The sequence below is a fragment of the Leuciscus leuciscus genome (genome assembly GCF_965113295.1).
Source record: "Leuciscus leuciscus genome assembly, chromosome: 1".
In the NCBI taxonomy this organism is placed as follows: Eukaryota; Metazoa; Chordata; class Actinopteri; order Cypriniformes; family Leuciscidae; genus Leuciscus; species Leuciscus leuciscus.
Genome location: NC_138725.1, coordinates 45,770,335 through 45,797,803, shown reverse-complemented (window position 1 = coordinate 45,797,803; position 27,469 = coordinate 45,770,335). Strand labels below are relative to the sequence as shown.

The 27,469-nt window shown below is 37.9% G+C and overlaps 2 protein-coding genes and 1 long non-coding RNA gene across 4 annotated transcripts; 2 read left to right on the top strand and 1 right to left on the bottom strand.

Annotated features, from left to right (window-relative positions):
• Positions 1 to 774: 774 nt before the first annotated feature.
• eif3ba (eukaryotic translation initiation factor 3, subunit Ba) lies at positions 775 to 13,284 on the top strand. Its single transcript, XM_082189373.1, has 19 exons — positions 775 to 1,012; positions 1,394 to 1,586; positions 1,841 to 1,960; positions 4,395 to 4,452; positions 4,557 to 4,685; positions 4,805 to 4,962; positions 5,284 to 5,415; positions 5,512 to 5,578; positions 5,666 to 5,712; positions 6,033 to 6,243; positions 6,331 to 6,403; positions 6,491 to 6,613; positions 6,708 to 6,786; positions 6,874 to 7,012; positions 7,546 to 7,671; positions 7,765 to 7,842; positions 7,947 to 8,055; positions 12,628 to 12,740; positions 12,826 to 13,284. The coding sequence occupies exons 1-18, from the start codon at positions 910 to 912 to the stop codon at positions 12,726 to 12,728; spliced, it is 2,046 nt and encodes a 681-aa protein (XP_082045499.1). The 5' UTR covers positions 775 to 909; the 3' UTR covers positions 12,729 to 12,740; positions 12,826 to 13,284.
• LOC309513957 lies at positions 10,190 to 12,621 on the bottom strand. The gene is made up of 2 exons (XR_014211575.1): positions 11,783 to 12,621; positions 10,190 to 11,752 (listed from the first exon to the last, which is right to left on the bottom strand). It is a non-coding gene; the product is annotated as an uncharacterized lncRNA (long non-coding RNA).
• Positions 13,285 to 15,174: 1,890 nt separating the features above from the next.
• chst12a (carbohydrate (chondroitin 4) sulfotransferase 12a) lies at positions 15,175 to 21,940 on the top strand. Of its 2 annotated transcripts, XR_014205577.1 has the most exons (3): positions 15,175 to 15,312; positions 16,805 to 19,009; positions 19,044 to 21,940. XR_014205577.1 is itself a non-coding variant. In XM_082167768.1 (2 exons), the coding sequence occupies exon 2, from the start codon at positions 16,852 to 16,854 to the stop codon at positions 18,166 to 18,168; it is 1,317 nt and encodes a 438-aa protein (XP_082023894.1). In that variant the 5' UTR covers positions 15,175 to 15,312; positions 16,805 to 16,851; the 3' UTR covers positions 18,169 to 21,940. The 2 variants fall into 2 exon arrangements, 1 of the variants encoding a protein (XP_082023894.1); XM_082167768.1 differs by having other exon boundaries at positions 16,805 to 21,940.
• The last annotated feature ends 5,529 nt before the right edge of the window (positions 21,941 to 27,469 follow it).

The following is a 27,469-nucleotide window of genomic DNA, read 5'->3' as shown; positions in this document are numbered from 1 at the left end:
TAGGACTGCCACAGGTCATTTTCAATCAGTTTAATCAGCTGGAAAACATCCAAATAAAATAGCTTCTTAAGGTTTTGGTAATGAACGAAATCATGTAGACATAAATTGTGTATTGCCGTCATGCCCTGAGGATGTATTTGATAAATTACTCTCTTGTAATGTTTCCAGCCGCCACAAAGATTAAAGGGTTTCATTTGTAGATCATTACTAGGCTTTACCGTGTATGTGTATATTTTACTATGCAATGTAACATGCATCAAGCAAACCTTTTATGCACCCTTGAAGTACAGCAGTATATGTCCTCCTTATAATTTTTTACCTGCTGTTCAAATGTGCTAAATGTGTCGTTTTACTATGAAATGTTGAGTGATTGACCCCTTATGACAAACGTGGTCTTTCCCTTTGCTTATCCCTCTGCACATCCTATTACTAGGGCTTGCAAATTAAGTCCCAGTTTGACATACAGCTTTTTGCAATTGCAAACTACAGTAGTGAAGTACCAAGTACGCCTATTCGGACGGGAGGTACATGTCACATGAACAGGAAGTTCAGAGAGATAAGCACAGGGAAAGACCACGTTTGTCATAAAAGGGGTCAAGCATTCCACATTTCACAGTAAACCGACACATTTAGCACATTTGAACAGAAGGTATGAATTATAAGGACACATACTGCTGTTATAAATTCGAAAAGTTATCTTCCTCCTAAATCTGTGTTGTACATGAATACTAAACAGTCACCAAGAGGCTTCACCCGCTCTCCGCACACATGGTACGGTCCTTCTCTCGCTCGCAGTGGTTGGCGCCGGTTGCTTTGCACATGGCCGAGTGAGAAAAAATCTCTGGATTACTGCAGTAAAATTTACCACCGACTTCTCACCAGCCCGGACTGACAGGAATCGATCTCTAAATGCGAGATACGGAGAATATGGAGGCCGAAATGGAGTATGACGACGGAGAAGAGCCTTCGTTCAGCGATCCGGAGGATTTCGTGGATGACATCAGTGATCAGGGTAAGAGAGGCCTACGCTATTTAGCCCGCCTGCTAACAGCCTACGAGTCGCACACTAAACCCTAAAGCTGAAAATGTCGGCCTGGAACTAACACGAACACCCTTCGGGTTAACTGTTTAGTAACAGTTGATGCTGCACCACTGCCCTGTTTAAGAATAAACGCGTTTTATTCCGGTTAAAGCGCTCTTATTAACGTTAAACATGTGCGCGAGCAGGACAAAAGCATCGTAGCAGCTTTAGGGAAATAGACGCGCGTGTCACAGCATTGAGTCAGCAGCTGTTTGCGCCTTATTTCAGAAGGTGTGTTGTAGTGCTGTAACGTCTGTTTACCCATACAGTGTGTTTAAGATGTTGACGGGGTCTTTATTTATCTGTATGCAGAGCTGCTGGAGGATGTTCTGAAGGATAAACCTCTGGAGGCTGACGGCATCGACTCGGTCATTGTGGTTGATAATGTCCCTCAGGTCGGACCAGAACGCCTGGAGAAACTCAGGAACGTCATCCACAAGATCTTCTCCAAATTCGGCAAAATCACCAATGAATTCTATCCAGACGCAGACGGAAAGACTAAGGGGTAACTTTAACTATTGGTTTGCATGGGTGTGCTATGGGAAGTAGGAATGCTCCATGATGTCGTTGTCATTTGGTGAATATTATACGTCTATTGCTGTTTTAAAATGGATATGTTTATATAAACGAAATGGATGGATACTGTACTTTTGTAACCTATTATGCTTTTACTGACTAATATGATTCTTGATATGGTAAAGCATGGTGGGATTGTGTCAGTCGTTGAATTCTAATTTTCAATGCGCTTCATCTTCACAGGTACATTTTCCTGGAGTATTCTGCACCAAGTCACGCTCTTGAAGCAGTCAAGAACGCCGATGGCTACAAGCTGGACAAGCAGCACACTTTCCGTGTCAATCTGTTCACAGACTTTGATAAGTATGTTGTCCTTAATTGTGCTGATATTGTGACAGCATTTGTTGCAGAGCTCACAGAATTATAATGGAAACGGCACAGAAGAACGACACTGTTGGAGACAATTTCAAAAAGATTTTTTTCTCCAGCTTATGAGCAATGAATCATTGACAGCCAATCAGAATCCATCCTGCTCGTTAAAGTTCAAGCATTTAAAGCGGCAGACAACAAAACTGCAGTGCGCCCATATAATAAACAGCACATTTACATGCACACCAATAAGATAACCCACAAAAAACAGCTTAGTATATAACCTGTCATCTAGGGCTGTCAAAATTGCTCAAAAATGACGTTCGAATATTCCCTCTAAAAAACACACGAATATTCGAACTATTCGAACATCTGGTTGCGCATTTTGTCAGTGACGCACATTACGTCAATAACAGGACAAATTAATACAAAGAGACATAACTACTTGTATAGGTAGTTTAAGTTTATTTGACAACGTATTACCTACACAAAAACAAACAAGTAAATCTCCTAATGGCCAAGACCGCAGACCTCACTCTCGCTACCTCACTCGCAGGCACTCTTTCTCTCTCTCGCCCTCACCCGCTGCGTTCACACACCAAACACGAATAGAGCGTCTGGCGCGAGTGATTTCAAATCTTAAGTCAATGTAAAGACGCGTTTACGCGCGTCTGGAGGTCTTGTGGCGCGAATGAGGCTTCACGCTCTCCGCGCATAAAACTTTTGCTTTTGACGCGCGAATTCAAAATGTTCAAGAGTCCAACTAGACGCGGTAGATGCGAATTCGACATTGAACGCTCCGAGCGAGCTGTGCAGTGGTAAAAATTTAACTTTTCCTTGACATGAAACGGTAAATAATCAAACCAGTGGAAGCCTGCAGTGCATGAAACTGCTGTATCTAACCTACCTTATTCATGCTGCGCAATATCTATTCAGTCAGTGCAGTAGCCTACTCTTTAGTAATGTTTCTGTTTACCGTTAACGCTTCTTCCTGTGACCTGTCCCTGAACCCTCAGGCAGCGCGCCCACTCGCAAAGCAGACAGCCGCACCTCTGCTACCGCGGGCGTTTTTCCACATTCGAATATTATTTTTCACATTCGAATTTCAGTTTTTTAAAACTATTCGAATATATATTCGAATTTAGAATATTCGTTGACAGCCCTACTGTCATCCCAGTATACATGCAAACCTGTAACGCAACGCAAGTAAACCGTGTTTACATGATTCAAGCTGGTTAAGTGGTCGTAAAAAATAGTCACAGTTGTGGTCTTCGGTGAAAAATGACGACCATAGGAAATGAATGGGAAATCGACACCAATTCTGAGAATTCTGAGTACAATCTACCAATCGGCCACAATGTTGAAAGTGCACAGCAATGAAGGGGTGAAACTGAAACCTTTAGGAGTGCAAAACAGACACACACACACTCACACACCAATGAACTATAATAGAACAAATATGTTAAATAAAATCAATAATTCAGCGATTTCAATGCAGTACAAAAGTGGACAGCAAGGAAGGGGTTACTCTCTAAAACATCAATAGTGCAAAACGACCCACACACACCAACACACCTACAATTATGTAGACAAATGAACTGGTAGGGCTATTACCATACAGCAAAAATGAGTCAAGAGTGAAATAAGAGGTTGAAATGAGATCAGATCCAGGTGGATTAAGCTGTGATGAAGCATTCCTGTTTATTTTTGTTACATTTTTATTGAATTTTATTGTTACTTGTAATGAAATGCTTTATTTGTATTCAGGTTTCACTGTAATTATAATAATGCAAAAACGTGTACACTTCATATATATATATATATATATATATATATAATAAACCTTGACAAAAAGTAGTATTTGAGAACTTCTAAAAAATACATTCAAATCCACATCTTAAAAGTAAGTAATTTTGTCCAAAAACCTCTAGAGGATTCAAAAGCCACTCCATAGAGAGCTATACAGGCATCTAGTGGTAACACCATCAAATTACATGTTTTCTTTTATTTTCTCTCAACAGATTGCGCTAATCCACCTTAAAATTAGTTTGAAAAGGCCTAGTCTCTATATTCATCTGAAATACTGAATTAATTGGAAAATTATTAAGAAAAAAAAAAATTTCAATGGCAAAAATGGACCATAATTATTGCATAAATATTAATAAGTACCATCAAATTCTCTCAAATTACAAAAGAAAAAATATTATTGAACTTAATATATTACATTGATTTTACTGGGGAAGGGAGTAAGTTTCATTTTCAGGTGTCCGGTCACTTTTGACTGCAAAGAGAACAAGTGTGACTCCCAAATGAGGAGCACCAATTCCTGATAGAAGCCCTGCTTCCGACACTTATCGGCCAAAGAAAACACATTTCAGCAAATGCAAAATATTGACAAACACTAATCTAAAATTTCTCATTTCTGTAGGTACATGTCAATCTGTGATGAGTGGGAAGCTCCTGAGAAGCAGCCCTTTAAAGATTTTGTGAGTAGTTATTGTTAAGAACTTTTCTGATTGTGTGTAATCCAGACCTGTATGCTTTCAAATCTGATATGCTTCTTGATTAACATTTGGTGTTTTGGTCTCAGGGAAATCTGCGTCACTGGTTGGAGGATTCTGACTGTCGTGATCAGTACAGCGTAATCTATGACTCTGGTGAAAGAACAGGCATTTTTGCTAATGATGTCAAGGAGCCTATTGAAGTGGAGGAGAGAGCGGTGAGTTAAGTTTCAAATTTTTTTTTTTTTTTTTTTTTTTTAGGAGCGTTCACCCATTCATCTTTAAAATATAGCCATGTATACTGTATTCAGTACCTTTTTGTACATTTTGCTTGTAGCGCTGGACCGAGACATATGTGCGCTGGTCTCCAAAAGGTACCTACCTGGCCACATTCCATCAGAGAGGCATTGCTCTGTGGGGTGGTGAGAAGTTCAAGCAGATCCAGAGGTTCAGTCACCAGGGGGTCCAGCTCATTGATTTCTCTCCCTGTGAGAGGTATGCCATGTTCCCGTGTTGAAATGGGTTCTTATGTTATATAATGATGACGGTGATAATTATTATATCATTATTACTATATTTATTTGATAGAGATTTCGGAACTTACTCTATTTAAAAACGCACTTGCATGATTCAATTTATGGCGATAATCTGAGTAGCCAAATAATGGCAGTTGAGTCGTTCAATCACTAATTCATTTGTTTAAATACGTCTTTAAGCTAGCATAACATTTTTCAATGTTTTATTGAGCAATGCATGGTACATTCTTTTCTTTTTCATGCTATTAAACACATTTTTTAATGTAATTCGTGTTTGCAGATATGTTGTCACGTTCAGCCCTCTTATGGACACTAAAGATGACCCGCAGGCTATTATAATCTGGGATGTTCTCACAGGACAGAAGAAAAGAGGCTTTCACTGTGAAAGCTCTGCCCACTGGCCAATTTTCAAGTAAGTGTGGTTTGAGTTAATTTTCATGGCACGTGTTACTAATTTGATTAGTCGAATTGGAATATAATTACTTAATCTAAAACTTGTTCTGCTCAGGTGGAGTCCAGATGGGAAGTTCTTTGCCCGAATGACGCAGGACACACTGAGCATCTATGAGACTCCTGTAAGTATCTTGTGTCAGAGATGCAAGGTTGGAAAATCCTCAGGTTTTATTTGTTTAATTAACAAATCAACTTTTGTCCTTTTGTAGTCGATGGGTCTTTTGGACAAGAAGAGTTTGAAGATAAATGGAATCAAGTGAGTAAAATAAAACTATTGAGAACATAAATATACTGTAGTTCAAAATTTTGGAGTTGAAAGTAAGAATTTTCAATGCTTTTAAAAAGGATCTCGTAAGCTTCACTAAGTCTGCAATTATTTGATCAAAATAGTCAAAACAGTAATATTGCAAAATTGCTTGAAAAATAAAAAAGCACTATCCCTAAACTTTAAAAGTTTTATAAATTTAAATGGCTTGCGGCAAATCTATCACTATCCATTACACTGAATTATTTATCTGTTTGATGTGTGTTTTTTAAAAGACATATTTTAATGTAAAATGAATGCAATGTCCATAGGGATTTCTCCTGGTCACCTGGTGATAACATCATTGCATTCTGGGTTCCTGAGGATAAGGACATCCCAGCAAGGGTGACACTCATGCAGCTTCCATCAAGGAACGAGATCAGAGTCCGCAACCTGTTTAATGTTGTGGATTGTAAACTTCACTGGCAGAAAAATGGAGACTATCTCTGCGTGAAGGTTGACCGAACACCCAAAGGAACACAGGTATAAGAGCTGTATTGAATTTATACTACCAGGTTTAGCTTAAACATTTCCTTTTCATGGATTTGATCAATTCGTTTTGTACTTCAGGGCGTCGTCACCAACTTTGAGATCTTCCGAATGAGAGAGAAGCAGGTACCTGTGGATGTGGTGGAGATGAAAGGTAAAGAAAAGATAATGTTGCGGTTTCTTTCTTTCTGACTGTCTTTTACCCATACTCTTGGTTCTGATTTCTCTACCTATCTTACAGAGGGCATCATTGCTTTTGCTTGGGAACCAAATGGCAGCAAGTTTGCTGTGCTACATGGTGAATCTCCCAGAATCAGTGTATCTTTCTACCATGTGAAGAACAATGGCAAAATTGACTTAATAAGTGAGTGTTCACATTGTAAACGCATTTCTCTTGACAAGTAGTTTTTAAGATATGTGCATGATCTAAATATTAACCCCAAAATGTATTGTTTCAGAAATGTTTGACAAGCAACAGGCAAACAGCATCTTCTGGAGTCCACAGGGGCAGTTTTTGGTCTTGGCTGGGTTGAGGAGGTCTGTACTCAATAAAAAGTGTGGTTTTTCTATGCATTTATTTTTAGAGTGGTTCATTTGTATAATTTTACATGTTTCGTCCTGTAGCATGAATGGAGCTCTTGCTTTTGTGGACACGTCAGACTGCACCATGATGAACATCGCAGAGCATTACATGGCCTCAGACGTGGAATGGGACCCCACTGGAAGATATGTTGTGACATCCGTCTCCTGGTGGAGTCACAAGGTGATTTAACTGATTTAAATACAAAAAAAGCTCAAATAACAGTAGTGGTCAGAAAGAATCGAATAATACTGAAAAAATGACCACAAAACAATTAATCAGCACAACTGTTTAAACATTAATAATAAATGATTCTTCAGCGGCAAATCGGTATATTAGACTGATTTCTGAAAGATCATGTGACACTGAAGACTGGAGTAATGACTGCTGAAAATTCAGCTTTTCCCTCAGGAATAAATTACAGTTTAAAATATATTCAAATAGGAAAGTTATTTTAATTCTAATATTTCACAGTAATTCAGTTTTTACTGAAAATGACTGCAAACTTTGTGACTGTAAGAGACTTCCTTCAGAATCATTTAAAAAAAAATATCTTACCGACCCCAAACATTTGAATGGTAGTGTATATTTAAACTCTTGTACCAAAGATTTTTTTTTTTTTTTATGTATTTTTTACATGTTTATTATTTTTGTTTAATGTGTTTGGATTGGGAATGCATCTCAGGTGGTTTTTGAAAAAAATGTTTTTGATTTAGGTGGACAACGCTTTCTGGCTGTGGACATTCCAGGGCCGTCTTCTGCAGAAGACCAACAAGGAACGCTTCTGCCAGCTGCTGTGGAGGCCCCGTCCTCCCTCTCTCCTGAGTCAAGAGGAAATAAAGGTGAGATGGGGTCAGATGCATGGTCACTTTCATTACTCTGTCAACTCACTTCAGTGTGAAGTCTAATCCCACCTCGCCTTTTGAAACCCACAGCTCATTAAGAAGGACTTGAAGAAATACTCCAAGATCTTTGAGCAGAAAGATCGTCTCAGTCAGTCTAAAGCATCAAAGGTATGAGATTGATGCTGTTATTTTTTTTTCTAGGATGCACACAGTATTTAGATGTGGATCAAAGTTCAGTGCTCAAATTTAGATGAGTGACTTGTGCTTTACAGGAACTGGTGGACAAGAGACGTGCCATGATGGATGAGTATCGCAAATACCGTGAGAGAGCCGCGGATATTTACCAAGAGCAGAGACCTCTCCGCCTTGAACTCAGAGGAGGTAACTAATGCAGAGAACAGCTCTGTCCATCGAGTTTTATTAGCCGCTTTTCCACTGTCGAGCCACGGCTAACAATGCGCCGGGCGGGTTGCCAATAGCCTCAGACCTCGAGCCGCGAGACCAAAATCAAGCTGCGTTTCCACTGTCGGGCCAAACAAAATGAGTGGGCCACAATATATTTATTTATAGGCTATATATATATATATATTATACACATATATGTGTGTGTATTTTCCTTACAAATGTTCAATGAAAGCATAATTTATGTTGTTTGGAATGCAGTGGCCTTATACATTAAAAATATGAAACTCGCTGACAGAGGGCTGCTTTCAATTTCAAATAATCTTTTGGCGTAGGTCGACTTGCGTACGGCCGTCTGCCGGAAGCTAGTTATTTTAGTCAATAAAGTTTTAAATATGGATATTTTTCTTACACGAAAAAGATATAGGCTATTTAAAATTCTTAACATGCAATTGTTTTAATTTAATTAAAGTGTAATTATTTTAGAAAATAAGTTCTATTAAAGGGTCATGAAACCCTCCTCTTTCAGCTCAAGTCTAGTTCACAATCTTTTTGAAAAATGCAACTTAATTGGGCGTGGATGGCTGTGAGAAGAAGGGAGGGGAGTGGGTGTGGTATGGCACGGCAGGGGAGAGGCGAGGGGGGGATAACCGTCATCACCAGTGGCCCATGCATATCGACTGTCACAAAAATCAGTGGTAAAACGTGAGGAAATGCTCTCTTTTTTTTTTTTTTGCTGGCAAATTTAAAGTCGAATGAAATACACTGACACCTTGTTTTTGTCCTTTCAAAAGTAACTGAATGCCCTGCTTACATGTATTAGCCTACAGCAGGGTTTCTCAAACTCGGTCCTGGAGGGCCACTGTTCTGCACAGTTTAGCTCCAACCCTGATCAAACACACCTGAGCAAGCTAATCAATGTCTTGAGGATCACTAGAAACTCACAGCTAGGTGTGTTTGATCAGGGTTGGAGCTAAACTGTGCAGAACAGTGGCCCTCCAGGACCGAGTTTGAGAAACCCTGGCCTACAGTAATTGTATTTAAACTAGAGGTGGGCATAGATTAATTTTTTTAATCTAGATTAATTTTGAAATTAATCTAGATTAATCTAGATTAAAATGGCTCATTTGAATTCTGCCGAAGGCATTCAGAATATGTGTGCTACCCAAATAATGACTATAAAAGTAAGTCTTTGAGAACGGGTTTCTCAAGCCAGGTGGCGCATTAGACCAGGGGCTCATCTCCTGTTTCCAAAATGCATCACAAACTGCTTGAGAAAGCTGTTCTACTCATAGACTGTAAAAGGTTACTACTGTACTGTTACCGTCCGTAGGCAACATTAGGTAGGCCTATGTTATTATCAACTACTATAGGCTATCAATTAGGGATGGGCGATATGGCCTAAAATCTATATTGTGATATACATTGCAGCCTCTTGCGATAACGATATACAGTATATTATAATAAAACCATTTCAGAACAGATTACACAGACTAGGGCTGGATGATTAATCGAAAAGTAATCGAAACTGAAATTCAGAGCCTGTAACCGACATAATTTTACCAAGTCGGTTATTTCGGTTTTTTAATCCTATTAATATTTCCGCCTACTGTGTGTGTACTTTCCCCTTAAAACATATTACCGCGTGTGTAGTCACTTGACTCCGCCCCGTCCCTGAACGCGCGTCTATTTCGCTTCAAACGCTCGCTTACGCGCGTCCTATTCGCTTTGGACGCGCGAATGGATTCAAAATGTTTAAGCGTAGAACTAGACGCGATAGACGCGAATTTGACGCTCTATTCGCGTTTGCTGTGAACGCAGCATAATGAACAGGCTGCGATGTCAAGATTGCAATGCTGGAATGTGTGTGTCAGAGAGAGAGAGGCACGGGCGCGATCGAACAGTGGAAACATAAAAACATCATTCGTCATTATAACATCAACGTCAATTTGTTCATACAGGACATCATTAAAACTGCAAAGTGTTCAGCCTACTTATATTTGTGTAAAACATTGTGCTTTTGTCAAACTGTAAACTCTTGTCAAACTGTAACCTACAACTGTCACCCAACCAAAATCACACACACACACTGTGTACATTTTTTAAAATCAAATTATCAAAAAGCAAAAATGATCTCATCTTTTGGACATTCATCATATTGCATTGGTTTTCATTTCTTGTCCTAAAACAGAGCACTAATCTTTTTATTTTTAAGTTACACATTCTACATTGATTAAAAAATTAAATCAAATGTTTTTAATGGTAGTATTATTTTATACAGAAATAAATTATTTATAATTCAGATGAGAAGTTAAAGTTAATTTAAATTTTAAGGAAACAAATATATTGATCTGAAATATAGCAAATTAATTTTAAATTCATTCAGGTTACCAAACATATCTCAAGGCCTTTTGAATAAAGGGTGGCAGTCTTTCATTATCAACTGTTGTTGTGGACTACTGGAGAAGTATTTGTTCTCCATTTGAGTGAGATGTTTTTATGTGGCTAATTGAGGAAAGTGCTTCCATATATTTTATTATTAGTAGTATTAGTTCAAGAATAAAATAAAGATATCGGCAAATAGCCAAAGCTGCGGCATCGGTATCGTATCGGAAGTGAAAAAGTGGTATCAGGACATCCCTAACTCTTTCATTAGAAAAAATAACCGTGAACGTATTTACAGTATAAGCCTTGCCAGTGACATAGGAATTTAAAAAAAAAAGAATCGTTCAATAATCGTAATCGAGGTAACTTGTTTGATTAATTGCGATTATGATTTTAGCCAAAATCGTCCACCAGCCCTAACACAGACCCATGCTAAACAACTGCTAAATGTATTTTTTTTTAAAGGGTGTATGTAGTTTTGAGAACATATATTGTGCAAAACTGTAAGTATACAACACAATTTTGCAGATAAATAAAATTTAAGTACACTAGCTGCAGAGACTTAAGTAGGTCTAATGTTTATTATGGCTTGGAGCTTATGAAACCCCAAATTTAAAATTAGAATATTGTCTAACTGATGTCTTTTCAGTTAAAAAGAAACACAACAACGATTCTTAAAATCGAGATTATGTGCTACACCACTAAGATATATTGGAATGGGAATAATACGCGCGCGCTGGTATTCAGTGATATCATGTTTCGTTTTGAATTTGAGGTGGTCGAACGGATTAGTCGTGTGTTAACTTACCGCACTGTTACCCCACACAGAACTCTGTATATAGTTTGCTGCTGCTCGTCTGACGGCTTAAACCCGAACCAAGTCCAAATAATGGATGCTGCACCGATCTTTTTCACCAGCTTTCACTTTCAGCCGTGTTTACTTAAGATGACGACGAATATGCGTTGCAGCCGGGTTTACCTCGCGAGTCGCGGCCGCGGGTAGATTGCGTCATCATAGCTTGTGGAGCCATCTCCCAACCCAACTTGGAGAATAGATTAACGGCGATATTTTTTTTATCGCGCGATAAGAGTCTCGCGTTAACGCAGCACGTTAACGCCGATAACGGCCCACCACTAATTTAAACATATTAATGTACATGTATAATTATAATGTCATTATAAAATATATATTTATTTATATACACACTTTAAATGCATATATTTGAAAATAATACATTTTCCGCTTAAAAAAAAAAGGGTAAACTTAAAAAAAAACACAAAACAAAAAAAACTTTCCGTACATAGCCTAGATCTATGCTACGTTCCGTACATAGCCCCCTGAACCCCCATAATAAAGATGGACAGTGACAGAAATTTATTTATCTTTATATACAAAGATTTATTGATTGTCTTTGTTGAATAATACAGAAATTACTGCATATTAAATCGCAATATTGGTTAAAAAAAAATCGCAAGTTCAGCCCTGGTGTCATTGCACCATCATAAATGACTTGCGTCTCAGAGCGCGCAGATGAAATACAATAAACCCTATCATGTTCTCTTGCATTTGGATGCTGGTGTTTGGGAACACAATCGTGAGACACTTCTGTGAGGGAATTAAACTAAATCATTCTGATGACAGACTCTAGCTCAGGCATTTCAGGATGATCAAACCAACATTTGAGATGCTGTGCAATAAAATTTCTCCGCTGGTTAGTCTAGTTATCCAATCACATTCTCTTTTTAGGCAAAGTCATGTGAGTTTTTTTTTTTTGTTTAGTTGTGCATAGAGGGATTTATTTTGTCAATGTGTTACCATTGTAGTTTGTGCACGTCGTCTTATACGATAACAAATTGAACCACCTCAGTTGAGCTTAAGTTTAGGCACATTTTTAGAATATATGCGATTATTGGCGCTTTCATCCAGCATTTTTATTTTATGCAATATCCCAAAATGTGCATAAAAATAGGTGAATGGAAACAGCAAGTGGCAAGGAACCCAAAATACATGACAGAAACAAGACTCAGTCTGTGATGGTTATGACATTTAATTGTCAACAGAATAATTATTGTCAACATGTAATTATTGTGACCGTCCTACCTAGAGGTTGAGTTTGGGTTAAACACTATATTCTAGTCATCACTGGATTTTCTAATCTTTTCTAGGTGTGGACACTGATGAGCTAGACAGCAACGTCGATGATTATGAGGAAGAGACCATTGAGTTTTTCATCAATGAAGAAATTATTCCCATTGGAGATCTGTAATTCCAACTGCAGGTACTGTATGTGCAGCAATATTACTCTGGTATGGTCTTTGTAATACCTTGGCACAGTTGTAATTATATTGTTTTCTTATTTTCAGTATCCGTTTTTTAGTGGAGGAGTGTGGCAAATTGAGGGATCCCCATATAAGAGTATTCCTTGTTATCATCAGTCAAGTGCCTTTTAATACTGGTCGCTGCAGAAGGAGAATTTGGTGCCACTGTTGACTGCTGCTTTTTAACAAAATCATCCAGCTGTGGGAGAATCTGCCCTGCCAACATCATCCAGGCCTGCTTTTGGTGGATCTGATCGTAACGTGTTCTTGTTTCCTGCCTTTGGTTGGTCTACCTCATCAAAGGGTGTCACCATGGCACAAAATGCCATAAACTGTTTTTACATTAACTCACCGAAGGGAAACTTTTTGTTTCCTAAGATTTTCCAAAAGGCAAACTTGTACTCTAGTGTGCAAAAATGGCACTACAGTGGTCTATATCCTCCTCCATTCAGATTACCTGATATTAAATGTGCAACAAGGGAATAAAGTTGAACTGAAATTTAAGTATTTGTTGTTTTTCTGTTGAATTTGAAGCAAAAACACATGATGAAACTTTTGCTAGTTCTACCTTACTAAACTTTAGTTGATGGGGTATTTTAGACAATAATGTTTTTGTGCAGAAACAATATGGGGATTTTAGGAAATGTTGGAGTAAATATAAAGGAATGATCAATTTTGTATTCTGTGACATTCAGGACATTCAGACACACACACACACACACACATTTAATTTAATTCAACGTTTAAATGAATTTATTTAAAATATATTTTTGTGTGGAAAGATGCATGCCTACACTTGCTAATATACAGTATATACTGTATAAATAACAAAAAGCTGTTTCTGCCTAATAAAATATTTTAGAGCTAGGCATAACTAGAAAAATATTTATTATATTGACTGGTATTTAAGTCAGTGGGGTCCATCAACTCCCATATTATTCAAAATATATTTTGTGTTCAACAGAAAAAAATCATACAGGTTTGGAACAACTTGAGGGTGAGTAAATGATGCCAGAACTATCCCTTTAAAGTCCCCATGAAATCAGAATTGAAGTTTTTTTGGGGCTTTTAGTATGAATATGTTAGCCTTACTGTTATCTATGAGCTAGTGTGCTCCTAAACAATGACAAAATTCACATTTAGAAGATAAAAGCGTTCAAAACTTACAGTCCCTCACTTCTGCCAATATGGATCAATGATTTTGATATCACTCTGCAATTCAGCTTCTCCTCAGATTTTCTGTCCAATCAAATGCTCTCTATAAAGTGTCCTGCCCCCTACACTATAAATAGATGCTGAAGCTGAGGCTAAAATCTGTCATTTTGTTCACACATTTACTATCTTCATGATGAATGGCACATAGTGCACTATATGGTGGATAGGGAACAATTCAGACAGTGTAAATTATACTTTCCATTGGGGCGAATTAAGTCTGGTTTTACGTTACTGTCGCACAAACACAGACTGTTCCGGTCCAGAGACACGATATCACAGAGCGGATAACAAAATGTATTGGACCCCATTTGAATTTGCACAGAATGCTATATTTTAAAGCGATATGGAGGAGAAATGTCTAGAGATTGGGAGGAAACTGCGGCTTTACCAAGCTGGTAAACTCTGGCTGAGCTATTGGCTATTTTTTTTTTAAATGGGAGGAGCTATTCGGTATGCCCTGCCCTGTCTTCCTGTTTCAGTGGAAATTACGCCTAAACTCATCACATTGACTGCATCCGGAATGGCATACTTATAAAGTAGGCGAAAAACAAACATTATGTGACACAAACTATGTCCGAATTCACAGTATTCTAACGAGTAAGCAAAAATACCCGGTAACCTACTTCTTCCGGTGAGATTCTGAAGTGTGCATATGATGGACACTTTCCCATGAGGCCACGAGAGAGGATTTATGAATGGCAGTGAAGCGAGGTAACTCTGACTGGTAGGTCACATGATAATTACAACATGGCGATTCTAGTCCAGATTACATTCATACAACACACATTCACCTTGTGAAGTAATTTTTTATTGAAAATAAGTAGCCTACCTACCTAGTATGCGATTTCGGACGCAACCATTGAATAATGCTGCACGTTTCAAGGCACTTTCTTGGGCTTTTACATTTTTTCCCACGTTTGATTTTATGTGGTCCCATGTTGCTATGATTAACATTGTTGCAAATGTTAATTAGATTTATTTTAATTTTTATTGATGCTGGCTCTAGACACCAAAGTTTTATTGTGGTAGCGTTTCCAACTGTTGCATTTTGCCAGAAATTATTGTATTGTAGGTAATACTCGTTATTCTCTGACACCTTTCATTATGTGGTCTTTTCTCTATAAAATATAAAAAGCGAAAGAGTGCTGTGCTGACAAAACTGTATCAGCAGAAGAACCTTGCGTTCACAGTCACAAATCTCGCGATATCTGTGCGGAGCACTGAAGCGCTGCTGTGTCAACAACCCGCGCGCTGCACATCCCTCCTCAGCTGACGCCGACTGCCTGCCTGCCGAGAAATATACACTCCTGCTATGAGGTGAGACCGTTATCGTTACAGCCACGTTTGGACACGTTACACATTAATTTCGACCATATCATTCTAAACATAGTACTCATTTAATTCCGTGTGCTCGAATCACAACCGATCTACAAAACCCCAGGCATGAGTAGCTTCATGACTTCCTATGGAAAAAAGTGGTGTAGGCACTTCCTCTAGATTTGAATTAATATCTTCATGTTGTCAATTTAAAAAACAATCGACACAGTATCATCCAATTTAACCGGAATCAGCTGCTTAGTAGAAAGTATGTATAACGTATATGAATGGCTTAGGAGGAGTTTTCACGGATAAGCTCGAATGTTTGCAGCTTCCTCCCACAGTAAGAGATGGTGTCAAAGAGCTGCATTGTGTCCAGCTGAATGTGAGGGGTCGCCTTCGCCTTTGAAATGAACGCGAGGGCATGGCAAATGTATAGCTGTTCAACTGTGAGTTTTCCGAATAATAATTGGCCTGAATTTAAAGAAATTCATACATCGAAATTTAAAAATCCACATGTGTAGCTGGTAAACATTTGTCCGTTTTTTTGAGTGATTATGATTACGCCTCGCTAGCTACTATGCACGCACATTTTGTTTGTAGCCGACATCATTTTGTGTTGTGCTGTGACGCCATTCACTAAACGAGCCAATAACTGTGCGTTATCAGCCTCATGTTTTGTCACACACGACAAATGTTACTGAGGAATTTAATGGTTCTGTTCCAACAAAAACATTAATTACTGCTGTTTCCTATGTAGTTGTGTTCGTATTCTGTCTCCGCACTCCCTACAAGAAAGATAATAATCATATCAATATTTAATGTAGAAGCCTGTAAACCCCTTCAGGGTAATATGAGGCCCCAGTGTGCCAAAATAATCATTGACAGAGGTTACATTACATTACTTATTAAATAAATCTGTTTGAACAAAACACCCTCAGTGTTATGTAGGGGATAATGTTTAGTCAGTCAGTCAGTCAATCTGTCAGTTATTATGCTCAAACAACCCCTGACAGGATTTAATTTGTGAAAATGGCCTGCTGTCCAAATAAATGGACATGAGGATCATGTGTCAAAATATGAATATCATATTGTTTATCTTAAAGCATCCAATAAGAAAAGATCTGACAAGCATCTGGTCAATATTATGAATTATTTGTAAAAGTAACTTTTTCCATGGACCGGTTAAGGCTGAAATATACTAAACAATTTAAAAAATCCTACCAGATTATAATTTTTTTTAAACACTATGCATCATACACTTGCTGACTGTACATAAATGGTTAATGCACTAAATGACTGACTGATCACACACACAACACTCAATCACGACCATCCAGTCAGAAAGAAATTAAAATGTTGTGTCATGTAAAGAGAATGTGAAATGTTACTTTTCTATTGCATAATGAAAGTCGCAATATTGCAAAACATTGAACCAAGTCGTTTGCACATTCTTGACTTCCCTTTTCTGATTTGTTTTCCTCTACTTCAGAGTATGATGTATGCGGTCTGGGCTGTGGATTATGTAATGGAGTTGAGATGAGAATGGCACTCTCTCAGTCAAAATCAACCAAAATGGGTAAATCGAGACTGTTCCGCATTTTTATGATCGTGTGTGCCGTCTTCATGATCCTTCTTATAATCATATATTGGGATGATGTGGGAGCCTCTAATTTTTATCTGCACACAACCATCTCCGGGCCCCATCCGTCCCGCCTCTCTCCACAGGCCCGTCGTGACCCTGAAAAGAAAATAGAGGAAGACAAAGAGAGCTCGTTCTTGATGGACATAGATGCTTTTGTCAACCAGTTCTTGGAAGGAACCGCAGACCCCACGGAACAGGTGAGAGGAGAACCGCCCCCTGGAGACCCTCACAATCAGTCCTCTGAGAAATCGGATGAGAAATTTGTCCCGAGACGAGAGTGGAAGATCCATCTGACGCCAATTGACCCTGAGAAAAAACAGAAGCAAGAGAGTAGAAAGCAGCTTATCCAAGATGTGTGCAGTAACAGAAGTTTTTTAGACTTCCCTGGGAAGAACAGGACTTTTGATGACATACCCAATAAAGAGTTGGATCACCTCATTGTGGACGACAGGCATGGAATCATTTACTGTTACGTTCCCAAGGTGGCCTGCACAAACTGGAAGCGCATTATGATCGTGTTGAGCGAGAGCCTGTTATTGGACGGCGTGCCCTACCAAGACCCTCTAGATGTTCCTCAGGAGCTCATCCACAACAGTAGCCTGCACTTCACCTTCAACAAGTTCTGGAAGCGCTATGGAAAGTTCTCACGGCACCTCATGAAAATCAAGCTTAAGAAATACACCAAGTTTCTGTTTGTCAGGGATCCTTTTGTACGACTGATCTCTGCCTATCGCAACAAATTCGAGCAAGAGAACGAGGACTTCTACAAGAGATTCGCTGTTATCATGCTGAAAAGATATAGCAATTACTCGGACCCCCCGGCCTCAGTCGTGGATGCTTTCGCCGCTGGGATTCGACCATCTTTCTCAAATTTCGTTCGGTATTTACTGGATCCTAACACTGAGAAAGAGATGCCTTTCAACGAGCACTGGAGGCAAATCTACCGTCTGTGCCATCCCTGCCAGATAAATTACGATTTCGTGGGGAAGCTGGAGACCTTGGATGAGGATGCTGAGCATTTGTTGCGGATTCTCCGCGTAGACAATGTCGTCGAGTTCCCGCAAAGTCATCGTAACCGTACGGTCAGCAGTTGGGAGCAGGATTGGTTCGCCAACATACCATTGGAGTCCAGAAAAGAGCTGTACAGGCTCTATGAAGCCGACTTTAAACTGTTTGGGTATTCCAAACCAGAGAAGTTGTTACATGTGTGATATGTTCATCGTCAGCTTTACTGGGGTGCTGAAAATATTTTCACAGCACAATAAACACCGTGATAGGAGCTCCTGGTTCCTAATGCGTGGCTTTTTCACTTTATGCTGTTTATAAAGGCTCTTTCACATGACTCTCGTCCAAAGGATCAGTGTTTGTTTAGTTTGCATGGTCCACTTAAATCCTGCAGGTTGATACTCTAATTGAACCATCTGCTTTCAAAAAGCATCTTTCTCCACTCAGCCATGCACATTACGTGCCGGGAACAAAAACAAGATATTGTGGCCACGTTGTGCAAATTAGTTCAGTGTGGCCACATTCGTTCCCTTGTTTTAGTCCAATCTTAGCCATGATTTAACCTGTTAAAGGCAGAGTATGCACGTTTGCAACTGCTAGAGGTCGCTTATTCAAAACAATAACACCAACGTAGCTTGATGACGCTGTGACGGAGCGTGGAATCATGGGAGTTGTCGTGTTCACCTCCACAGCTGTTTTCTCTTTATGGGGTTATATTTGGCGACAGAACCCACAGTAAACGGTAATGAATAATTTGTGGTCTATCACGTATGTGCAAAACAAACAGCTGTGGCTTGCTAGACGTGTCTTAGCTATCACCATAAATGATGTATCATTCGAAAGCTTGCACACTCAATTTATCCTGTGAAAACCGTTTTGAAATCGGAAATTGCATTACAATGGAAATGGTCATTTAAATCCTTTTAGCGGGCTCAATTTTTGTGATATCAACTTAAAATTTGGAACACAACTTGGTTTTGGCACATCATGCCTTTGATTTTCTAGCACGTTTAGAGTCCAAATTATGTTATCATTTTTTTTAGTTCAGTACATTTGGTTTACAGTAAACAATCTTTTATAGCTTTATTTATTTTATTTTTTTAAGTGCTTTCACATCTGCAATAATCGGCTCAGTATCCTCTTTAAAAAGCTTGCATGAACTACAACCATTTTCACATATATGTTCAAAAAGCGGAGTGACAATTAACAGGTTAAATAACTTAAAGGGAGCAAATTAGTTTAACGTGGCCAATTGACCATGATTTAACTAGAACAAGGGAAATAAGAGTACAACATGGACACAATTTAACTAAAATGAGGGGACAATTTGTTAAATCATGGCTATAAATTAAGTTGTGGGAAGGATGATGATAATAATAATAATAATAATAATTTGTTACGTTTATATAGCGCTTTTCTAGGTACTCAAATCGCTTTACATGGAAGGGGGAATCTCCTCAACCACCACCAATGATTTCTTCTTGGCCAGAGTATCTATTTCTTTCGACTTGTCATGTCCGTACAAAAGTATTTGTTTTCACAAATATTTAATTGTATAATTTGTTTTATCACTTTATATTATAGTTATATTACCATTGTATTATAGTTTTTTTTTTTATGATTTACCAGTGCCTGTTTAAAAAAAAAAAAAAACGATTAAATGGGATTTGGATGTTTTTTCCTGGATCTAGCCTTTGACGTAAAAGCTGTGTCACTGGCTGCACTTCCAAAAGATCAGTGATAAACAGCAGACTTTGCGCTGTTAGCATTTGCCCTGTCCTGAGGGTAATGCTGTAGCTTGATGCTTCACACTATATGGTTCAGTGCATCAGATGCGAGTCATGTGAAAGAGTCTTTTGGTCTTTGTGAAGCTTATGGGCATTGAAAGTAATACTGTAGTGAATATACATTCCTTGCACACAGGTTACATTTCCTCAATCCATTTCCCAGTAACCCCCTAAATGTGTAACTGTTTGCATTTGTATATGGACCTCATCGACAATTTGGAGAGAGACATTTAGATGGTTACCTTCTCAGTGAAGCCTGCACAATGTTATTTTTTAATATACCGAACAGTGGTTTAAAAACCAACTCGTCACCTCATCAGTATTTTTCTTGTTGTTTGGATGGATGTAGATCAGAATGGATGTTCTAATCCCAGCAAGAGACATTTGTCCCTCAGTTTTGTAGTTGTATAGTTGTGTGTATTAGTTAATAAACATCCACCAAACTAAAATATCACAAGAAATAAAAAAAGTATTGTACATTAAGCAAGTGCACATATTAGAGTATTTTAGAATATTTTTGTAACCTTTTACAATTAAATGTGAAAAGTGAAGGCACATTTGTCCTTGGAAAAAAGCTAGATAACATTTTGAAATGCAAGCAAACATTTGACACATTTATTTTTTAAAATCATAAAGGGATCTACTGCTCTTACAGCAGTTCATTTGCTTTTCTTTAAGATGGCACATTTATGTGTCCGTTGTTTCCATGGTTTCCACACATGGATTTCCACACACTTTTTTTCCACACATGGATTGTTTCAACCATTTTAAAGCAGTTCACAGTCTTTTATTGTACAAAATTGCTAGTTTTCTGCAGTGAAACAAGTAAATGGAGTAACTGACATCAGAAGACATTTCTTTGTTACAGAGGCTGGAGTATTCAGATTATGGCGTGTTCTTGTCAAGGAAATCTTGCCTTTCATCATTTTGATCCTTTTCTTCTATTAGTGTGTAGCAGGGTCTGATCTGCAGCATGCTATAGATGTTAGCATGTGTGCCTTGCAGTCCTTCATAAATATGCATCACTCAAGAATACTGTAGCAAACTATATTCATTTTTTGCTCTGGAAAAATAAAGGCCTTGTTTGCATATTGTTCGGAATATGAGTGAAGGCACAGGGTATTTATTTCTTACCTCGTAAGAGTTATTCTGTGTAATTGCTTTAGAGAGTTAATGCACAGATGTCAGTTTTGTTTATAGTTCCTCTACTAGTCGCAATTTGAACGTGGGCATGTGCAAAAGTAGTATTTAAGGGTTTATTATGATTATTTTGAATAGTATTTACTTTACTAAGAAAGTGTTTCTTGTACTTTCGGTCATGTTTTTGTGCCGCATTTTGCACATCCGATCACATGTATAAAGCCAACCTTAAAGGCAGTGAGAGATGGGATGAGATATTGTAGTAGGAATAGGATTTAATACTGTGGAGCACAAGTGTAGCATGATTGTCGTGATAGGGCCAAAGGCAACGGGACGCCCCAGTTCAGCCAGCCTTCAGGGGAAGCCACAGTTCTGGATCGCTGCATTGTTGGGCCCATTTGGTTGCAGTGCCTTTGGAGAAAAGTTTACACAAAGTATTTTTGTAAGCGAGTCTCTGACTTGCCGTGAAAACAATCAAAGCTCCTACTTTTTAAAAAAAAATTAGTAGTGCTTATAATATGTGTTGCATCATGGAAAATATCAGATTTTTTGCCACAATTCTGGCGGTGCTGTTGAGATTTGTCACATCAGTTCAACGTGATCTTATTTCATAAATCACAAGACCTGTTACTTGGGGAAAAGTTTTTAAAACGCATGTGCAGTTGCCAATGTTGTTGATTTCTGTTTTAAAATGAGGACCTGTGTTTTGTATACAGTTGGTGCCACATTGTACAAAGAAAAGTGTTGTTTAGTGATTGTTTTAATGCCAATATTAATGAAAAATAGTAATTTTTTTTGTACTTTTCAGTCATAGGAATTTCTTTGTTGCATGAAATATTTTCCAGGAGATCATGATGAGTGCAAAAGGGAAACATTTGTTATACATTAAATCAGGTCTTAGCCTAATAATGTTTTCTTGACATTTTGGATTGGTTTGCTTTTCTCTGTTGGCCAATGTACATAGCTCTTCTTTTATTTATTATGATATTATTTAATGCTTCAAAAGAAAAAAGATTCAATAAAGATCAGTGCATGGTGCAAACACTGTAAAGCTGTTATCTGCCCTTTATTTGTTTTACAGAAGTGCTGTTCATTAATACAATAACCACGTGTATTCAGTGAAAGAGCTCTGCTGATGTTCAGCCAGATTGATTCAAACTATAAGTGTATATATTGATAAACTGTCTGTTGTATTGTATCCCAAATTTCTCTACTCCAATGCCATGTTAAAATTTAGTGCATGCAAGTAGAATAAATAAAATACTATAATTATCAATTTAAATGCTACAAGGGAATTTAGCCATCACAATATTGTAATGTACAGAATGAAACATTAATTTAGATATTTTTTAAAGATTACATTCAAAATTAATTTGAACAGTATTATTTTAATTTTTTGGGTGATTTTAAATATGAACTGTGAGTGTAAGATGACTGCATGCAGAGGTAATGTAAATATAAAATATGCAATTAAATAGCCAGTATCAGCCATATATATGTATTTATTTATATATGTCATATAGGCTGGTAGATTGTGTATTCATAACAAAAATAGGCTACATCAAAATTCCTACTACAGAGGATTGGCGTTTTGACAGCTTCTTAACCACTAGATGGCACAGAAGTACACAATTTCACTGCATGGTCGACAGCAACCTTATGGAGCGCGCACGTCTCCGGTCGCGGGAAGGGATTGTCAAATCAAGATAAAATCTCACACTTTAATTGTATTTATATCACCTTACTTGAATAAAACAGGCTGTGGGACTATTAGGAATGATTGCCTGAAAATGTAAGTCTGCATACAAGTTCAAGGGACTTTTTAAAAATTGAAATAGGCCTACATAGGCTACACCTCTTTAGCTATTGTCACGTGCCAATGATTATCCCTCCTGGTGGCCATGTTGGCGACCCATGACATATGGGAACTTACATAGGCATAATAGTAATAAGCTGATTGACTGGTCTTATTATCAACGCAGTGTCCACTTTTTGAAAGATTCACCACCTCTGGTATTTAAACTGGGGATATAGTGTCTTCATGTTGGATAATACAGCTATTATTAAGAAAAAAGGGGAGTTAAAGCTGTTAGGACTCACTTTGGTAGGTGTCTGTGTGCTGTAGGTACGTGTTACCAATGTACTGAAGCATAGAATATGTCTTCCTCTGTCTGGGGAAACATCAGTGTGTGGAACAGTGTGGTCATGAGGGCCACACAGATGGACTGAGCTCTTTTCTTTACTTCACCCCATGGCTACAAGAAACACAAGTCAGGTTTTTGTCAGTCTTGATTCCAACAGAAATATGATCAGTTTTTATTGCATGCTCATAAACTTTTAATGAACATTTGAAGGATGTTATTAATTATACTAGTGATGTTCGTCGGTCTAGCTGTGGCTCTTCACAAATGAGAAATTCCACTCAGGATCACAAAGGGGTGTAAGCACATATTTGGTATGTTTTAGTGTAAGGACTTGCAGACTAAGAATGGCACATTAATGTTACTGTCAGCAAAGACACAATTTATAATCATAATCGAATGCGTACTAATATAGATGATTTGTATGCAGAGCTGAGTGGGTAGCTTGCATTTGTTTCCACATTTTATCTTAGTGCATAGAGTTAGACCCTAAAGATATTTGCAATTAAAGATAAATGCAATATGCAGCATGACTCTAACAATTTTCATCCGCAGGCTACACCGAAAAGATAAATTAAAACGCCTGTTACCTAAAAACTCAGTATTTTATAATCTAAAAATCAATATTTACCCTATTAATTAAGCCTCCAGAGCCATTTCTGTTTCTGAATTTATGAAACAGCTTTGGCCTGTGGGGAATATGAATAATTATTCACTATAGATGCACAGAGGCACATTTAAAATAAATAGGAAATGAGATTTTAAATGGCAAAAATGTAAATGTACACCATGATCCTGAGACCGAGACCAGTTAGAGCTATTTCAGTCCTACCAATATCAAACAGACCTCTCAGATTGAATAGAAGATGAGATCCTGCCAAGGGTTTTGCAAAGTGATTGCCTTTTTAATTAGTTAAACTTCAAAATGACATGCAGGTATTTTGTGCTTTATTAATTGAATCAGAACTCCCAATTGATTTCCTGCCTCTCCCTTTTTGTCTTTGAGCAAGACATAGCTGTTTTTAATGAATGTAGACACTCTTTTTACAGTTTTTTGTTGGTCCAGTGGTGTCTGTGCATGTCACTGTGATCATTTTCAACAGCTGTCTAATGAGAAATGCTAATGAAAATGGTCTGCCGATAGGTCGCATGACCGAGGGCATAAAGTCTGGTCAATCACGTTTTTCCTTCGCAATGAAATCAGTGGTGTTAACCCTTTTATCGAATTAGAATTAGATCGGCTGAAAGGGCAAATGTGTCAGCAAGTTTAATTTTAGGTGGTATTAAAGGGCAGGAAAAGATCAAAAGTTTTAAAAGTGTTTCTAAGAACTATTCTCCTTGCAGGCACGTTTCATGAGAATGAAGGTTACGATTTTTTTGGGTTAATCTTAACCCTCGTTCTCTCGAACCATGTGCCTGCTGCTAGTAATTTGCGTAAAACATGCCCAAAGCTTTCCATACAACCCTCTATCTGCTCACTTATGCTTTCTTTAGCTTGCGCATGTGTGGCAAAGTAATGCATTTGGCCAACCGTGTAATCAAATTACTTATTAGGCCAGCAAATATGATTTTTGTGTATGTGGGGTTTCGGTCCAAGGTAAAAAGTATATGCCAATTAATTTGATGGTCAATTAAGAAGAATACATTTTAATTCGGAGAAATATTGCAAGCAAGATTTCCAGCTAAATCTATGGATGTTCCTAACTTCAAGGTGAGTGCTGTTAGAATGACCTTGCTGTTAGTAAGTTGTTTTTTTGAAAGGCCAGCTGGCGTGTCCCCAGGAAATAACCCAGGGAGATGATTGCAGATGTTTAGATGCAGCACTCCTCCTCTCTCTCCTCTCTTGAATGAATGCTATCACAGTTGAGGCGAAATGACTGCAGACAGAGGGTTAAAGTAAGCCATAACACACATCTGCCATGCCACTAAAGTCAAAGCTTCTGTCCCTCTGCAGAGGAGGTGATAGCATTGTAAAGATGAAGTTGTTGACACTTTGCTGTCTCCACAGGACATAAGTGTCCTGTAAACATGTTTTTGAAAATATGCCAGACTGGGCTGATGGCCTGCGGTACAACAGCTTTCTAAAATAAATGCTGAATTCATGTCTACAGCAAAGAGGTCATCTGTCTATCTGTCTGTCTATCTATCTATCGTCCGTCCGTCCATCTCCTACATACAAGAACATTTTAGGGACAAAAACCTGACAAATGTCTTGAAATATAACATCTGAACAATGTCTTCAGGTGTTGTAACCGTAGTAGAAGCAGAATAACGGACTCTGGTTCATTGAATTAAAAAACTAATGCACCATTTCGGGTGTGCATTAGTTTCTAATAATTCAACCGACCATTGTCAATTATTCCTCGATTACACACACATGCACACACACTTCTGAAATCAAATTAATTTTGATATGTTTATGAGGTGTAAAGTAAAAAAAATCTGGATGATAGTCCTGGAATCATAATGATTTTTTTATTTTATTTTTTTACTCTAAAAGAACATTTTTGGAAAGTTTGGCATAATCTTATATATATTAGTATATATTAATATATTATTAAAAATATATATTTTAACTAAATGTTTACCTTGGAAAATAATATATTTAAAACATTTGTAAAAATAATGAGGTGTACACTCGCATTTATTCAAAAGTGTTGCGCCACATGATATTTTTAGTCATTCAGTTTAATCTTCTCTTGAAAATGGTATGAAAGTTTATACCAACATGAATACAAATATTATATATATATTTTCTAGACACGTTTCAAACTAGACTTTTAAAATATTTTTTTTCCTTTTATCTTCGACATTGTGATTTGTTATTGACCCCAAAAAGTCAAGACCTAAAGGTCTCATCTCTAAATGGATTTTACACATAGTCCATTTGTGTCACATGACAACCTGCTTGGAAACTGTGCAGAGGTTTAAGTTATCTGTCATCATAAATATGAGACAATAGCACTTAAACGGGACAATAGCACTTAAACGGCATTACTTATGATTTATCACTTCAGATGAACTCTTCATCCTCATGATGAAGTCATCTATCACCTGACTGCATCCTGAAGTACCGAAAGACCAATCTTTATATGCTGCAGCCTCCAATCCTTATATTTATATTCCCTCTGGTCTTTCCTTTGACATCATGAGAGAATTTGTGGCCATAAGTTGATGCGCCACAACTAATGGATCAAAGCAAACGAGCTCTAGAGATCCGCTTCTTGAGTATTTGTATCCATTACAAATTTCCATGAAATGCTCAGAAACTGTTTTGGTGCTTTTCAGAAAGCTATGAAATCTGCTGGGGGATGATACTGAGGGATTTGAAATCACATTTACAGGAGGATTTTGAGCAGAATTTAACACAGAAAATAAGGTTTGGTGTCTTTTCTGAATAAATGCTTGTGCTCAGGGACTATCCCTGATAGCCTAAAACAAGCTTACACCTCTTCTCAAAAAACCTTCACTTGATGATAGGGATTTTAATCATTTTCAACCTATCTCAACACTTTTATTACCAAAGCATTGTAGAAAACTGTTCTCATTCAACTCCGGTCTTTTCTTTGCTCAAATAAAGTTTTTGAAACTTTCCAGTCTGGCTTTAAGCCTCTGCACAGCACTGAGTCGGCTTTATTACGTGTTTTTAACGATATACTGTTAGCGACTTACTCTGGTGACTCTGTGATCCTAATACTGTTAAACCTAACCTCGGCTTTTCATCATAAAATTCTCTTATCTCAACTAGAATGTTTTGTGGGCATCCAGGGAACTGTCCTCAGTTGGTTTAGATCATATTTAACGAATAGACGTTTCTCTGTTAGACTGGGTAATGTCTTCCTCGCCTGCTCAACTCTCCAGTGGAGTGCCACAGAGTTCAATTCTCGTACCCATTCTTTTTTCCCTGTATTTACTTCCTCTGGGCTCCATTTTCTGAAAGCATGGTGTATCATTTCATTGTGAGCTTCTGTCATGAATGTGTGGTTTGCCCTTGTCTCTTTATCTTGTGTTGTGTTCAGCACTTTGGTCAGCCATGTTTGCTGTTTTTACATGTGCTATATAAATAAAATCAAACTTGAAACTTGAGTATTTGAATTAGCCGTATATCATATATGTCCTACGGTGTCACTGATGGATTTGTTTCTAAACCACTTGCATAGAGTATCATGTCCTGCAATTGCATACTTGGAACACGACAAGCGTACTAATGGGCCCTGTTGGTTATTTGGACTTAGGCTATGCCGTGGAATGGCATTATATTTACGTTAGATGACCTTGAGAATTTATGGAGGGAAGTGTATTATGGTGGATCAGCACAAGTGTATCAACCTGCACTCATCCACTGCCGATGAGATCGTAGCAGGTGCTCTTACTCTGCTGACAGGTCTCTGGGATTTATCTTAGCAGATGGTATTAAAGGGAACATTGCAAATGGAGTT